The sequence below is a fragment of the Furipterus horrens genome, unplaced genomic scaffold (assembly GCF_987537825.1).
Source record: "Furipterus horrens unplaced genomic scaffold, mFurHor1.1.pri manual_scaffold_17, whole genome shotgun sequence".
Classification (NCBI taxonomy): domain Eukaryota; kingdom Metazoa; phylum Chordata; class Mammalia; order Chiroptera; family Furipteridae; genus Furipterus; species Furipterus horrens.
This window is the reverse complement of record NW_028327187.1, coordinates 58481604-58498313: the sequence shown is the minus strand read 5'-3', so window position 1 is coordinate 58498313 and position 16710 is coordinate 58481604. Positions and strand designations below refer to the sequence as shown.

General features: G+C 42.0%; 1 protein-coding gene across 2 annotated transcripts; it reads left to right on the top strand.

Moving 5' to 3' along the window:
* The first annotated feature begins 10898 nt into the window (after positions 1-10898).
* Positions 10899-15655, top strand: ARMCX1 (armadillo repeat containing X-linked 1). 2 transcript variants are annotated; one of them, XM_090265326.1, is made up of 3 exons: positions 10899-11173; positions 11892-12008; positions 12247-15655. In XM_090265326.1, exon 3 carries the CDS (start codon positions 12382-12384, stop codon positions 13750-13752), a length of 1371 nt encoding a protein of 456 aa, XP_090121452.1. In that variant the 5' UTR covers positions 10899-11173; positions 11892-12008; positions 12247-12381; the 3' UTR covers positions 13753-15655. The 2 variants fall into 2 exon arrangements, with proteins under 2 accessions (XP_090121452.1, XP_090121453.1); XM_090265327.1 differs by lacking the exon at positions 10899-11173 and adding an exon at positions 11319-11393.
* The last annotated feature ends 1055 nt before the right edge of the window (positions 15656-16710 follow it).

The following is a 16710-nucleotide window of genomic DNA, read 5'->3' as shown; positions in this document are numbered from 1 at the left end:
GGATGCTTTCACATTTCAGTGAGTTTACATATTCTGCTCTTCCCCCATCCAGCCAGGGAATAGTAGCTTGGAGGTTTCTTCTCTGGTTGTTCCTGAAAGGGCATTTACACATTCTTACAGATTGCCAAGGATGACTGTGATTTTATTTTTAACCTTAGATTTCTAGGATTCACCCCTGGGGCAGAACAGCTTATGATTCCTTCAGTGCTTGGTCAGAGATTGTATTTAAGCTCCTTATGCCAGCGAGGTTTTTACCCTGTGCATATGAGTCCCTTCAAGCCTGTTCCATGACTCTTTCTGATACTCCTAAGTGCATACATCATAGCATATGCACACAGTTTTCTTGACCCCCCGCCACCTCCACAATTGCATATGATCCCAGAAAGGCTCTTATTGGTTATCTCTGTCTGTCTGTCTGTCTGTCTCTCTCTCTCTCTTTTTTATCTCTAATAAACTTGTGACTGTTCTGATATTTTACTTGTATTAGTGCTACCAGCCTCCTCTTAATTTTTCTCCATTAAAATTACCAGTGTTTTCATCAATGCCTGTAGACATGAAATTTTCTTCTACCTTTTCCAAAATATGTCAGTCCTTTCAGGCAGATCTGTGGCGTTTTCCATCCTTATGCTCTGCCTTTTTCCTCATTGAAAGAACCCATGAACCACTGCAGCAGAGCTGAGATGAGGTGGTTCTTGCAAGGGGGGGCAGCTCCTGATCTTCTTGGCTTCCCCTTCTGGGATAGGAAAAATATTTGAGAAAATAATTGTCAAAAATGTCCCAGATTGAAAGTCATAAATTTACAGATTCAAGAAGCTCAATGGTAAATATCTTGGTAAATATAAATGACTTGCTCTTCTATTTTTTAAAAAAAACAACAACATTGTATTAGTTTCCTATTGCTGCTGTAGCAAATTATCAAACTTAATGGTTTTAAACAAGACAAATATATTATCTTAAAGTTTTGGAAGTCAGAAGTCTAAAATGGGTTCACATATCTCTGTTTTCTCTGGATACTCTAGTGGAAAATCTATTATTTTGCCTTTTCTGACTTCTAGAGGCTGCCCACATTTTTTTTTGGACTATCACCCCATATCACTCTGACCTCTGATTCCATTCACATTTTCTTTAACCCTTCTGCCTCTCACTTTCCTTTATAAGAACCCTGTGATTACATTGATTCCATCCAACCAATTCAGGAAAACCTTCCTACCTCAATATCCTTAACTTAATCATATCTGCAAAGTCCCTTTTGCCATAATATAACATAATCACAGGTTCCAATATGTAGATGTCTTTGAGGGGTCATTATTCTTCTTACCACAATAATCATCAAGGAATCAATAATTTTTATATAACTTTAAGTGTTCTAGCCCTGGCTGTATGGCTCAATTGGTTGAAGAATCCTCCTGTACACCAAAAGGTTGAAGGTTTCATTCCCAGTCAGTGTAAATAACTAAGTTGTGGGTTTGATCCCTGGTCAGGGTGAATGTAAGAGGCAACCAATCAAGTTTCCCTGTCTCATCTCTCTCTCTCTCTCTCTCTTCCCCTTCCTCTCTCTCTAAAATCAATAAACATCCTTGAGGATTAAAGTAAATAAATAAAGTTTTCTGGAGCATAAGAAAAGGTAGAAATATACCCAATTAATTCTATAAGACTTCATAGGATTTATATCAAGACAAAAAAGAATAGAACTCAAAAAGTAAACCAGAGGTATCTAACCTATAAATATAGATGTAAAATCTAAAACAAACTATTAGTAAATTCAATCTAATGCCATGGTAAAATAATAGAATAGTGATAATTGTCCCTATTTTTTTCTGTGCTATTTTTGTTAGATTAGCATCAGTGTTAAGGAGGCTGTGCATGAGCTTAATATCATGGGCTTCCACTCACCAAGGCTGATCTTGTACTAACACTGTTGAATTCCCAACCTGATTACAAAATAAGATAATGATGAATAATTCAGTAAAATAAGGCATTATTCCCTGGGAGTATCAGTCACTCCATTATGGTGGTAGAATTATTACATAAGACACCTTTCATCATGGTGAGGATGTAATTTTTCCTCATGGAAAGAAATATATATTTCAGACACACATTTATCTTCTTTTTTCACAAAAATTATGTCAGTGCCACCATCCATTGACTTCCAGGATGCTTAATCATCATCAGGGTATTCTATACAATATTATCTTTGACAAAGGAAATTATTTAATGGTAGGTAAGTACAATAATGAGGTCATATTCAAAAATTCACTAGTCTTTACCAGTTACTTCAACTTGTGAAAGCAGCTTGCCTGATAGAAAAGAAAATAACTTACTGGAGGTTTAATTATAGTATAAGTTGTTCCAGGTTGAGAGTGCTATACGTGTACTATGAGAATACAATAGCTAATTTAAAACCAGTAACCAATATATGGTGCTATTTCCCTTATAGTAAGGATACAGAGGTTTAGGAATAAAGGGGGTAGAAGAGAGCATAGCCCCTTGAGTTATTATACCAATAAAACCACGAAATAGTTTTTTATCTCCACAATCTTGGTGTTGGGAGGACAGGACTGGTACACGCAAAAAAATGAAACTAGACCACCAATTTACGCCATACACCCCCAAAAAACTCAAAATGGATAAAGGACTTAAATGTAAGTGTGACACTGTAAAAGTCCTAGTGGAAAATGTAGGCATTAAAATTTCAGGTATCCCACATAGTAATGTTTTTGCAGATATATTTTCTGGGGGCAGGTAAACAAAGGAAAGAATAAACAAATGGGACTACATCACAATAAAAACCTTCTTCTCAGCTAAAGAAACCATCATCAAAATGAAAAATGAACTGACCATATGGAAGAACATGTTTGCCAATGATACAGCACACAAGGGTTTAATCTCCAAAACAAATGAAGAATGCATATGACTCAATTCCAGGAAGACCAAAAAAAATACAATTAAAAAATGGGCAAAGGACCTGAACTGACACTTCTCCAAGGAGTACAGGCAGAGGGCTGATAGACATATGACAGGATGCTAAACAATACTAGCCATCAGAGAGATTCAAATTTAAACCACAATGAGATATCACCTCACACCTGTCAGAATGGCCGTCATTAATAAATCAATAAACAACAAGTACTGGTGAGGACGTGGAGAAAAGGGAACCTCAGGGTACTATTAGTGGGAATGCAGATTGATGCAGCCACTGTGGAAAACAGTATGGAATTCCCTAAAACATATTAAAATGGAGCTGTCTTTTCACCCAGTAATTCCACTGCTGGGAATATACCCTAAGAATCCCAAATCACCAATTCAAAAGAACTTAAGTACCCCTATGTTCATAGCAGGTCTACTTATAATAGCCAAGGGCTGGAAACAGCGTAAGTACCCATCAGTAAATGAGTGGATCAAAAAACAGTGGTACATTTATGCAATGGAATCCTACACAGCAAAAAGAAAGAAGAAAGTCCTACCTTTAGCGACAGTATGGATGGAATTGGAGAATATTATGCTAAGTGAAATAAGCCAGTAAGTGAAGACAAATATCATATGATCTCACCTACAAGAAATATAACGAAGAAAATAAACTAACCAGCAAAATAGAACCAGAGGCATGGAAACACGGAACAGACTGACAGGGACCAGAGGGGTTGGAGGGGGACAATGGTGGAAAGAAGGGTAAGGGACTCATCAAAGATCATGTATGAATGACTCATGGACATGGACAATGGTGTAGGGATTGACTATGAGGATGGGGGTGGTAGTGGAGGGTGGGGGGCAGGGGAAGGCAAAGGGGGAAAATTGGGACAACTATAATATAATAACAATATAAAAAATAAAATAAAAATGTTATAAGAGGTTCACACAAGTCAATCAAATGTTTGGAGCATTAGACTTCCGGCCAAGATGGAGGCATACACAGACAAGCTGTGCCTCCCTCCACAACTAAGAAGGAATACAACTACCTCAAAACTAGAAACAACCAGAAGTTCCAGAAAATCAAACTTCATGGAAGTCCAGCAAACAAAGATATAAAGAAGAAATACTCATCCAGACAGGTAGGAGGGACGGAGCTGGGGCAGAAAGGAGGCGGTGTTGTGGTGGCAGCAGCGGTGGCAGCAGCAGGCTGGCGGAAAGCACAGTCACACATTTTAATTTTTTTTATTTTATTTTATTTTTTTTTTTTTTTTAAAGTATATTTTATTGATTATGTTGTTACAGTAGTTCCAATTTTTTCCCCTTTACTCCCCTCCACCCAGTATCTCCCTCCCCCAGCATCCCCCCCCAAGTCCGTACCCATGGTTCGTAAAAAATAACTATCCCTCCCTCTCAGATATTAAGACCCTTTGTAATCTTGTAAAGGACAATGGGCGAAGGTCTCAAGCTCCTCTAGCTGCTTCAAGCTGGACATGGTCGTCGTCCTACCTACCCTTGGGTCCAGAAATCCCTAATAATAGTGGGGGTGTGGAGGGGAGGGTGGCCTTCCCACATGGGGAAGGATTGTGCAGACTCCAGGTCAGTTGGCTGTCTCCGGACAACGGCGTGCTTGGTTTAGCAGGTTGGCATCCTTGTTGTGTTCTGGGGGGAACAGATTTGGCAAAAAGGGTTAAAAAGCATCATTCAATCCATAACTACTAGGTGACAAAAGGCAGGGATTAATTTTTCAATGTTCCACATTAGGAGAAAAAAAAAGGGGGGGGGGCTTCTTTGGAGGAAGGTGTGCTAGGCACATCTCGCCTGTCCAAAACCCTTTTGCCCATTATATTTAGTTTGGGCTGAGGGCAATAGTTTATGTTTCCCCCTTCTCAGACCTCTGGGCCCTTTCTGTCCAAGCCATTAGGATAGAAAAGAGAATTCAGTTTTAAAGTGAAGCCCACAGACCACCCTATTCTTCATCAACCCAGCCATTTAGTTCAGCCAAACCGTTGAGTCTCAGGAGGCAGCGCTGCAGAGAGGATTAAGTGAGCCTTTTGCGTACAGACAATCACTGAGGTAATGCGGTCATAGGCTTATGCCCTTTGAAAACAGAAAACACATGTTAATTTATGTAACATAGCCAACAAACAAGTCTCTAAATCTGTAAGACTGTCTTATTGGGAAGACATCCAGTTGCAAGGCACTTGACATTCTACTTGCCTGCAACTTGAATCTCTTTGGTGATATCACAGATATGGTTTAATTTTCAAGTGAAACCATTTTTTAAGTGAGAAGAAACTTTTAAGACGGTTAGCTGCCCTACTTTACAGTTTGCCACTGATCATTGTGATTTTCCTTGAATAATGATTTTTCTCCCTAAGATTACTCTCCTTGTCTTTAAAGGGGCTACATTAAGTCCATTTTTAATTTATCCTGTTCGTTTGCATAAACATAACAAGAGCAGCAAATGATCACTTATGATCTTTAGTTATGTTTTGCTGGAACTTACCCAAGGAACATTTAGGGTGGCCCTCAGTCTGCTCTTCAGGGCACAGAAGCTGGGCCACATACCTGGCATTCATCCTTGCCTGTACACACCTGTCCTTTCCAAGTCTTTCTGGTTTTCCATTGTGCCTTAAGGTCCCTTCTAGCCATCTTTCAGGAAAACAACCTTCATTCTTTCCCTGGAGAGATTGCTGTGGACCGCACAACCAACCATGGCAGCAGGCCTTTTATTTCGCGGGCTTTTATTACCTTTGAAGGTCATTCCCAGTCATTCCCATGCCCATTTGCTTGAAATACTTTTTTCCATCCCTTTACTTTCAGTCTGTGTAGATCTTTTGTTCTAAGGTGGGTCTCTTGTAGACAGCATATATGTGGGTCATTCTTTCTAATCCATTCAGCTACCCTATGTCTTTTAATTGGAGCATTTAATGCATTTACATTTAAGGTTATTACCGATAAGTACTTATTCACTGTCATTTTTCCCCTTTGTACTTGTGTTCTTCTCTGTCTCTCTCTGTTTCTTTATCTTCTTAGAGCAGACCCTTTAGCATCTCTTGCATTGCTGGTTTGGTGGAGATGTATTCTTTTAGCCTTCTTTTGTCTTGGAAGTTCCTTATTTCACCCTCCATTTTGAATGAGAGTTTTGCTGGGTATAGTATTCTAGGTTGTAGACCTTTGTTTTTCATTGCTTGGAATATTTTTTGCCATTCCCTTCTGGCTTGTAGTGTTTCTGCTGAGAAATCTGATGATAGCCTTATTGGAGTACCCTTGTATGTTATTAGTTGTTTTTCTCTTGCTGCTTTTAGGATCCTCTCTTTGTCTTTGAATGTTGCCATTTTAATTATGATGTGTCTTGAGGTGGGCCTGTTGGGGTTCATCTTCATTGGGACCCTCTGTGCTTCCTGGACTTGCGTGACTCTTTCTCTCGTCATGTTAGGGAAGTTTTCTGTCATTAGTTTTTCAAAGAGGTTTTCTATCCCTTGCTCTTCTTCTTCTCCTTCTGGAATTCCTATGATACGGATATTATTACGTTTCATGTTGTCCTGCAGCTGTCTTAGAACCTCTTCAGTCTTGTTCAGTCTTTTTTCATTTTGTTGCATTGTCTGGGAGTTTTTGTGTAGGTTGTCCTCCAGCTCGCTGATCCGATCTTCTGCTTCCTCTAGCCTGCTTTTAATTCCTTCTACTGTGTTCTTCAATTCAGAGATCGTATTCTTCATTTCCTCCTGGCTCTTATTGATAGCTTCTATGTCCTTTTTCATGCTCACGTAATTTTCTGTGAGTTCCTTGTAGTTTTTCTGGAGTTCTTTGAAGTTTCCGCTGAGCTCATTCAGCTTCTCCATAATCCATGTTTTGAATTCCATATCTGATAGTTCGCTCCCCTCTATTTCATTTAGCACTCTTTCTGGGGATTCTACCTTTCCTTTTGATGGGAGGTTGTTTCTCTGTCTCCCCATTTTTTTGACTCCTATTGTTTGTTGGTGCTTCCTAGAATGATCTGCACTTCCTGGATCTGCCTCTGGTGGCGTCAGATCATGTACCAGTCTGGCCCTAGGCAGCCTGTTGGAGACTTCCAGGGATCTACTGCTGTTGTCTGTCTTCTTTGATTGTTAATCTGCTCAATCTGTGATTAGCTGTCAGGCTTAAGGACTGTGGGTGTGGCAGCTTAATTCCCGTCGGCAGGGCTTTTGCTTCCTCTCAGGCTGACGCCACTTGGAGGGGAATGGTCTACCCGCAGTACTGGGGATGAGTCAGCACTGGGACCCAGTCGGCTGCTCCTCCAGTTCTTCCCTCAAAGCCACCGTGCCAAACTCTCCCCAAGTGTCTCCAGTCCTCTCTGCCTTCCCTCTGCTTGAGCCCAGGGTAAGTGGTGGCCAAAATATTTTCGTATGTGATCCACTTAAGAGCTCTTTTTCTCCTGCTGTTTCTCTCCGGCTAGCAAGAAACCCTGTGGCTTTTCGCTTTTCACAGCTGATACTGTTTTACTTTCCACTCTGTTGCTGTAGGCTGGGAAGCCCAGCTGGGGGTTTAGACCCTGCCCTTCTCAGGGGGAATCCCCGGCTGCTGAGCTGTTTCTCAGTCCCTTCAGCTGCCACCCATGTGAGCCCAGCCAGCCCTTCCGCGTCTCCGCACTCCCTACCGGTCACGTTGTGATGTAGCGGCCTTTTCTGTCTCTCCGTGGTTATAAGACTTCTTTCCAGCTAGTGTTCGTTGGTTGTTCCAGATGATTTCTCCAAAATTAAGTTGTAAACCCAGACTGGTCCTGGGAGGAGGTTAGTGTAGCTTCCATTTACTCCTCCGCCATCTTGGATCTAGTCACACATTTTAAAAAGTCAGGAGAGACACCTGGGGATCATTACCAGCTCCTCGCCAGACCTAGCAGTTCTCCGTCCCAGCACTGGGGAAAATCAAGCCTCATTGCTTCTGACTGTGCAGACCAGTGGAGGTGGGGGTGAAGGCAGAAATTGCCAGTCTCTCAGCAGAGTCTGCTTGTTTAAAGGGTCCCCATGGTCCTAGAACATCCGCAGACCCACCAACTCTGGGAACGACGGCCAGGGAAGCGGCTGATGGGGCGCCAGTCTTGTGTGGAAGTGGCAAAGGTGCCTGGAAAAGGGGCGAGTGCTGGGCAGGCGGCATTGTTACCTCTCAGATCCCTCCCCCAGATACAGCTCCACAACGTGGTGAAAGAGGTCGCCCTATACTGATGAATCCCTAAAGTTCCACCCCTTACAACATAACAGGAGCGACAGCTCTACCTGGGATGCAGAGGCAAACAAACACAGGAGCCTGTGAGAATGAGGAGACAAAGAAGTATGGCCCAAAAGGGGAAACAGAACAAGGTTCCAGTGGGAGAATTAAGCGACAAGGTTAAGCCAACCTAACAGATGCAGAATTCAAAACACTGGTGATAAAGTTGCTCACAGGCTTGACAGATATGCTTGAGTATGGCAAATGCATAAGAGAAGAAGTGAAGCCTATGCTAAGTGAAACGAAGGAAAATTCGCACAAAACCAATGGTGAAGGGAAGGAAACCTGGTTAAAATCAATGATTTGGAACATAAGGAAGAAAAAAAACAGTCAACCAGTACAGAATGAGGAAACAAGAATTGAAAAAAGTGAGAAAAACTTCCTAAATTTTGCGAAGGAGATGGACAGACAGGCCCAGAGGGGACCACACCAGGACACATCATGACTGAGATGCCAAAGGTGAAAGATAAAGACAGAGTCCTGGGGGCAGCAGGGGAGAGGCGGAGAGTTGCCTACAGGGGGGTGCCTATAGGACTATCAGCTATTCTCAGAGGACACTTTGCAGGCAGGAAGGAACTGGCAAGCAGTATTCAATATGATGAAAGGCAACCTGTAGCCAGGATTACTCTATCCAGCAGAGCTGTCATTTGGAATGGAAGAGCAGATGAAGTGCTTCCCAGACAAGGTGAAGCTAAAGAAACTCATCATCACCAAGCCATTATTATATGAAATGTCAAAGGGACTTACTTAAGAAAAAGAAAATCAAAACTATGAACACTAAAATGACAACAAACTCACAACTATCAACAACTGAATCTAAAAAATAAAAACAAAATCCAACTAAGCAAACCAGAATAGGAACAGAATCATAGGTATGGGAATCATTTGGACGGTTATCAGCTGGGAGGCGGAAGGGGAAGAAATGGGAAATGGTGCAAGCACTAAGAAGCATAATCAGTTAGTACGAAATAGACAGGGGGATGTTAAGAATAATATAGAAAAGGGTGAAGCCAAAGAATTTATATGCCCGACCCATGGACTTTAACTAAGGTGGGATTGCTGGAGGGAAGGAGGGTACTGGGAAGAGGGGAGCAAAGGGGAGAATAATTGGGACTACTGTAACAACATAATCAATAAAATATACTTAAAAAGAGTTTGGAGCATTAAATACATTTTTTTTAATTAAAGAAGACAGCATTGTGTTGCTTTTGTTTGATCGGGTTGCAAGTTGATCCAAAAGTAGAAAAAGTAATAGATCATTTGTATAAAATGGCCAAGATTAGAAGACTAGTATTCTCTTTGTAGACTAATTCATAAATCATGAAAATTTCCAGCTATAAATTTTTTAAAAGGTTAATATGTTTTGAAAGTTCCTATTTGGCTATAACCGATAGAAACAGTTTCCTTGTGTTATAACTAAATATAATGAAATTATGAGACTTTTCTGTTTTGTCTCCCACTTAAGTTCTCCACTCAAATGAAAAAAACATTTTATTTTCTCAATATGAAAGTAATGCATCCTGATTAAAAAAAAAAAAAACAGGAAAGTTTAAGGAAGTAATACACTTCAATGCCTATATCCTTTTCTGAGATCGTTCTTCTATTTAGTATAAGTGTGCAGGAGAAATGCTTGACCTTCGTGGCTTGCTATTGGACAGGGATAATGGAAGAAGTTATTCCTCAAAGAGGAAGAAAAGACCAATGAACATGGGAGCAGATGCAGTCTCTCCCTGTTAACTAAAGAAAGGCAAATTCCAACCACTAGGATAAGCTATAGCCGGTTTCTGGGAATGACATAAGAAAATGAGGGGCGGGGCCTGATGTGACCGGGAATAAAAGGGGTGGGTCAGTTCCGGCCTCTCTGCTGGTGGTAGTGGTATAACTGGGGTCTTGAGCTCACGGATGACATGGCCCTCACATGGGCAAATGTTGACGCGTGCAGACGCCCTTCAAATCTTAGCCTTCGTTTGGTCTGGTTGTCATCTGCCTATTGTCCTAACTGTGGGCGGGCCTGTGGCCTGGGGACGAGGAGGTAATTGACCAGCTCCCAGCAGGTCTGTGTGGATGGACGCTGCCTGGGAAACCCTGCTGTGCGGATTGAGGAGGGTGGAGACCAAAAAGGGACAAAGTCTGCTTTCTCCACACCCTTGCATTATCTCCTGCCCTTCCAAGAACAAAAATGATAGATGTTGGGGGCTGTATTACAAAGGAGAGCTACAGAACAGCAGGGGAGAAACCTTGGGCATCCAGGGCATTGAATCAGGAAAGGCTCTTTATTAGGACTCGTGTCCTGTGTCCTGGGTCATCTACCAACCCAGAATCTTGGAGCTGTGCGTCTGTCTGTCTCACCATGTGACGTTCTGCAAGTCTTTCTGTACCTCTCAGAGCAAAGGAACAAAGAATCTGCCCCAAATCCCCGCATGTCAGTGTAAAGGGATTGTCGCGTGACCACGAGAAGGGCAGGAATGGCTGAGGTCCTTGCCCTAACTTGGGCCGGTAAATGACTCTCCAGCTATCTTCCTGCTATTTTATGTAGGATAAAGGATGTGACAGAGCCTATCACAAAAATGGTTGTTATGGGCGGGGGATGGGAAGGCGGGTGGGAATGCTTCTGGGAGGGGAATGGAAGAGATCCTTTGGTCTTTATCTCCGCATTTTCCATACTTCCTCCCCCTCCCCCTTCCACCCCATCCTTTCCAGTTGTTCCAAAGGGGTGTGGTTTTAGCTGAGAAGATGGCTGTCAGATGGGGATGGAGGGCGTGGCTGGACACCATGCAGGAAGAGGGCTGATGTCTGCGGGGTCCTGAGAAGTGGGGGTAGGATGAGAAAACAAAAGGTAAAATCCGTTTAACTACCAGAACCTTGAATTCGGAAAAGCTGGTATTGGGACTCTGAAGTGCTGTTCTGCACGCCCATCAATCCGTCGCTGCTGAGTCGCCAGTCTGTCTGTGGATCTTGCGCCTGAAGGCCTATCCGACCGGAGAGCAGGAAGAAGAGGAACATTGTCCAGAAACAAGTAGGTCAGAATGAGGGTGCTGACACTGTTTGGGGGCCCCTGCGGTGGAGAATGGCGGAGACTGCAAACTCGAGTGGGCCCATGGATTTCCTCTGCATCTCCCTCCTTTCCTCCTCTCTACACCATTTCAGAGCTTACGAAAGAAAAGGTCTCTGCTGATACAAGACAGGGAAAGAACTGGCTAGGAAGGGGAAAGTGTAACGAGAGTCCTGGAGAGCGGGTAGGGAGAACCTTCTTCCAAATTACTCTTTGGGGTACAGCCCATAGTATTGGTCCATCCATCACACACTCAGTCCCAGAGTAGTCAGTCCTTAGGTTTGGGGGAGGCAGAAACCGAGATGAGGGATGAAAGGAATTCCTCCGGAGAAGTGGAAGTTGGTATAATGAGTTGGGGAGGAGTGTCCTGGTACCTCTGAGAAGGTGGGGGTGGCAGAGGCAAGGGTGAAATTCCAGACATTTTTGCATTTTACCCGTCTGGCTTCTAGACAGTCTCCCTCCACCCCCATTGATTTTGCTACAGGGAAGGAGGTAGGGGAGGGAGTTGATGAATTTCAAAGCCACAGCACTGTGAGAAGAGGAGTATAATGTAGGTGGGAAATACTGATCTATGGGGAAGAGGGCCAGGGATTCTGAGGAGGGACCTGTGTCGTCACAGGTGAGATCATCTGCCCCTTGAACTCTCAGCAATCCCCTCCCCACCCACCCCTTTTGTATGTAGATTTGCAGAATACACTGCACTTCCAGGCAAGAAAGAAAAAGGAGGAACTGTCTGGCCCAGTGCGGAGGTATATGTGAGGGTGCCAATGGCCCCAGAACATCTGGAGCAATAGAGGAGGTAAGAAACTGATTAGGTACTTTAAATTGAATGAACTGGGGTGAGATGGTTGGAAAAGACTTGGAGAATCTGGAGGTGGGGAATTTTCAAAAATTAACTTAATGATGGATGAAGGGTACCAGTGGTCTAGTGGGGAGTCTCTGTCAAGTCCCGGTTCCCTTATGGGCCCTTAGTTTAATCTGCATGCAAAGGCACAAAAGGAGGCGACTGAAGCCTCAAATCTTCCCTTCTTTCCTAGGTGCTGCTGTATCTGCAGCTGCAGCATAGCCTACCAGCTGTAGCTAAAGGCTCCACCTTGGACTTGGGAGTACCCTGAGCCACATCAAGCCCTTTCTGCTGGGGTTAAAAACTCAGCTCAGACATTCACCCCAGTATGGGTCGTACTCGTGAAGCTGGCTGTGTGGTGGCTGGCATGGTGATCGGGGCTGGTGCTTGCTACTGTGTATACAAACTGACCTGGGGAAGAGATGACAGTGAGAAAATCTGGGACTACAACAATGATGATGAAGATGAGGAATCTAGTGACATTACAGAGATTGGGGTAGATACTGAGAAGGGAGCTAATACTTTGATGGGGGCCAGAGGTAAACTTCAGGGTAACTCAAAGGCCAAGGCTGAGGTGAGTGCAAAATTCAAAAGTGGTCCAGATGCAAATGTGGAAGTCCACTCAGGGTCCCAGACAGGAGGTGGCTTAGAGGCCAAGGCCAAGGCCCTTTTCAACACCCTGAAGGAACAGGCAAGTGCAAAGGTTGGCAAAGGGGCCAGGTTGGGGACCATCTCTGGAACCAGGACCCTTACACCAAGTTTACCCTGCCCAGGAGGCAGGAGTGGAGGCTGCCACCCCATCAGGAGTGGGGCTAAGGCTGGGAGCAGGGCAAGTGGAAAGTCCAAAGGAAGGGCCCGAGCTAAGAGCACCAGGACTCCAGCTACAACATGGCCTGTTCGCAGGGGCAAGTTCAACTTTCCCTATAAAATTGATGATATTCTAGGTGCTTCAGACCTTCAAAAGGTCCTTAACATCCTGGAAAGAACAAATGATCCTTTTATTCAAGAAGTAGCCTTGGTCACTCTCGGTAACAATGCAGCATATTCATTTAACCAAAATGCCATTCGTGAATTGGGTGGTCTCCCAATTATTGCAAAACTGATAAAAATTAAAGATTCCATTATTAGGGAAAAGGCTTACAATGCCCTTAATAACTTGAGTGTGAATGCTGAAAACCAGGGCAAGATTAAGATGTATATCAGTCAAGTGTGTGATGACACCATGATTTGTTGTTTGGACTCAGCTGTGCAGATGGCTGGACTAAGACTGTTAACCAATATGACTGTGACGAATCATTACCAACATTTGCTTTCTTATTCTTTTCCAGACTTTTTTGCTTTGTTATTCCTGGGAAATTACTTCACCAAGATTCAGATTATGAAACTAATTATAAACTTTACTGAAAATCCAGCCATGACAAGAGAGCTGGTCAGTTGTAAAGTACCATCAGAATTGATTTCCCTCTTTAATAAAGAATGGGATAGAGAGATTCTTCTTAATATCCTAACCCTATTTGAGAATATAAATGACAACATAAAAAATGAAGGGCTTGAGTCATCCAGGAAAGAGTTCAGCAGAAGTTCACTTTTTTTCTTATTCAAAGAATCTGGGGTGTGTGTTAAAAAAATCAAAGCATTAGCCAATCACAATGATCTGGTGGTGAAAGTAAAAGTTCTAAAAGTATTGACCAAACTTTGACTGGGGGGGTCTGTCCCAAACAATATCAATATAATTTTTCTTAGTTTGCACTTAGAAACAATGCATTTGGTAAATTCTGTTTTTCACTGTGCTTATATGGCAAAACGACTACTTTCATCTGCTATTTTGTAATAATGAATATCACAGAACAACAGTGATTCTGGTTGTTATGGTTGGTTTTAGGCTACACAATTTAAAAGATGCCAAATGAACACTAGAGTTTGTACCAAGAAAGCACTTATTGGTTCCATCTTGCTAACTAGCTTGATATATTTTTACTCTTAAACTGACAGCAAACTAATTATAAATAACCTAATTTTTTGTATCAGTTTACATATGTTAATCTTAGACTTGTGTTTCATCAATAAAGTTGTGTGTTTTAATCAGCAAAAAGGAAAAAAAAGGAAATGTATCATGTTCTTGGGTTTATGATTATTTGTGAATGCAAGATGTGTGGAAACAGAAAGATACCAATAAAACCAGGAATCAGCTGCTTCTTAAGTGCTTAGAGATGGCAGAAACTTCTGCAGGCAACAGTGCTCAGAGAAAATTTTACAGAGGAGGGGACACTTAAGTAAACTGGGCTTGAAGAATAGGATAAAAACAGGACAGAAGGGCATTGGAGGAGAGAGGAGAGGGAGAAAGAAAGGCATGGAGGTGGGACTCCTGCTCCACAAAGGAGGCTGGCCTGCCTAAATGCAAAGTATGGGAAAGGAATTGATGAGAAATATAGTCGAGCAGTTGAGCTGAGTTCCATTCGTGGAGGGTCCATGATTACTAAACTGAGGTGTCTGCATATTATTCTACCCAACCCTGGGAGACACCAAAACATTTTGTGACCATGGGAGTGACAGGATCAAAGGGAAAACCATGTGGCTGATTTGTGTGCAGGAGGAGTCAGTTGAGAAGGGGTCAGGAGTGGCCTCTGAGGATGAGAATACCAGTTAGGAGGTTACCACCATAAGTCTGAGCACAAATGATAAAGGTGTAAAATGTCACTGCTAATCATGAGAATGGTAAGGCAGGAAATAAAGTGAGAGACCCTTTGAAAAAAGAAATGCAGGGACCTATTGTGAAGCATACAGGGAGGGACAGTTTTATTTTAGAGTCCGGCGGGGCAAAGAGGAAAGTGTCCTCTTTCTTGGCCAACTGTGTTACCCATATAAGTAAATACGTGTTACTATTTTTAAAAAATATTTATTTATTTAGAGAAAGGGGAAGGGAGGGAGAAAGAGAGGGAGAGAAACAAGGTGAGAGAGAAAAGTTGATCTGTTGCCTCTTGCATGCAACCTGATGGGGTGGAACCTGCAACACAGGCATGTGCCCTGACCAAATTGAACCGCTGACCTTCTGCTTTGTCGGACAACACCCAACCAACTAAGCCATGCCAGCCAGGGCACATAAATTACTATTTTGAGATTAGAAAACATAATACAGCCCTGGCTGGTGTGGCTCAGTTGGTTGGAACATCATCCCATAACCCAAACAATGAAAAAATGTTCTTGGGTGAGAATTTTAAAAAAAAGAAAAAGAAAAAATATAATAGAAGAAAGAATAAATTTTAGTGCTTCTGTCATATTTCTTGTATAAGGTTGGTTGAGGCACAGCCTTTATGAAACCATCGAGAGAACTGTTGTCATTCATTTGGAGAAGGTCTACCTCTCTCCCAACCCAGAGTGAAGTTTGGGTTTGGAGGAAAGGCACTCTCAAAGTGTGCTGGTGAGAGAACACACTGGTACAAGGTCCATTTGGACACATGATTTAGAATACTCAAGATATTCATGCTCTTTGACCCAGTAATTCCACTGGTAAAACTTTATCTTTAGAATTACATCCGTGCTCTGAAAGGGAAAAGATGTAATATGTCTTTTGAAACACAAATAATAATAAACATGAACAATAAAACCAGGAGATGTAAAACTTTTTTTACCTGCTTACTGTCCCATTGATTTGAAGAAAGACTTTGGCAAAACTTTCCAGAAGTACAGGAAAATAACATGTGGAGAATCTCACCCACTTAACCAGGTAGAGAAGGCACACCAGCAGCCCTACAAAAATGAAGTATTCCAGAACCTCCCTCATGATGGCATCACAGCAGATGCTATTGCAGACCTGCCCTGGCCTGGGCTGGGCCCTCTGCAGACCTCCCAGGGCATGGCTGCTTGGGAGGCATATCAGTCACCTTCTGCAGTCACCAGGTGTGTTCCACTGTGTGAAGACCTTTAGATTAGAATAGCTTCTTTACACAATCCTCTAATTCATAGGTTTGGAATATAGTATTCGTTATAATATCATTATTAAAAAAATTATCGTTAGGAAGTAATCAAATAATTGGCTTGTATCAGTGTGAAGTGTGAAAGTGTGAATGAGACAAGTGTCTTAAGATAGGCATTTGGCTAAACAAATGAGGATATGTCTAACATTTAAATATTATGCAGCTCTTGAAAACATCGATGAACATATACTTTTATTTACTTGAAAAAATTTAGTGTATAATACTAAGTGGAAAAGTCAGTTAATGACTGTATACATAGTATATTCCATTTTGGTGGGAATATAAAACATTTGCATTCATTTAAAACCTTTGAAAGACTATATAAAAAAATAAGAATGGTTATGAGTAATAGGTTAATACATAAATTAATATTCTAATCTTTTTTCTCATCTATTTTCTCATCTGTAATAATATGTTGATTTTTGTGTAATTGCTGGGATGAAAAATGTTGAATTCAGGCTAGGTTGGAAATAAAATGAAGGAGATGATAAAGGGAAGAATGGGCATGATTTATATAGATTTGTTTGGAGCACATACTGAATGGAAAAAATTTTAGACCAAAAAGACAGATGTATTAAAATGATAGATGAATTGTCAAGATGTGGATAATGAGTCCTCACATTATATGATTAAATAAACATAGCAATTAATAATAAATGTGAACAACCTTAACTAGCTAAAAG

Excerpts from the sequence above, each read along its gene's own strand:
- ARMCX1 (XM_090265326.1), top strand. The coding sequence starts at position 12,382 with ATGGGTCGTACTCGTGAAGCTGGCTGTGTGGTGGCTGGCATGGTGATC.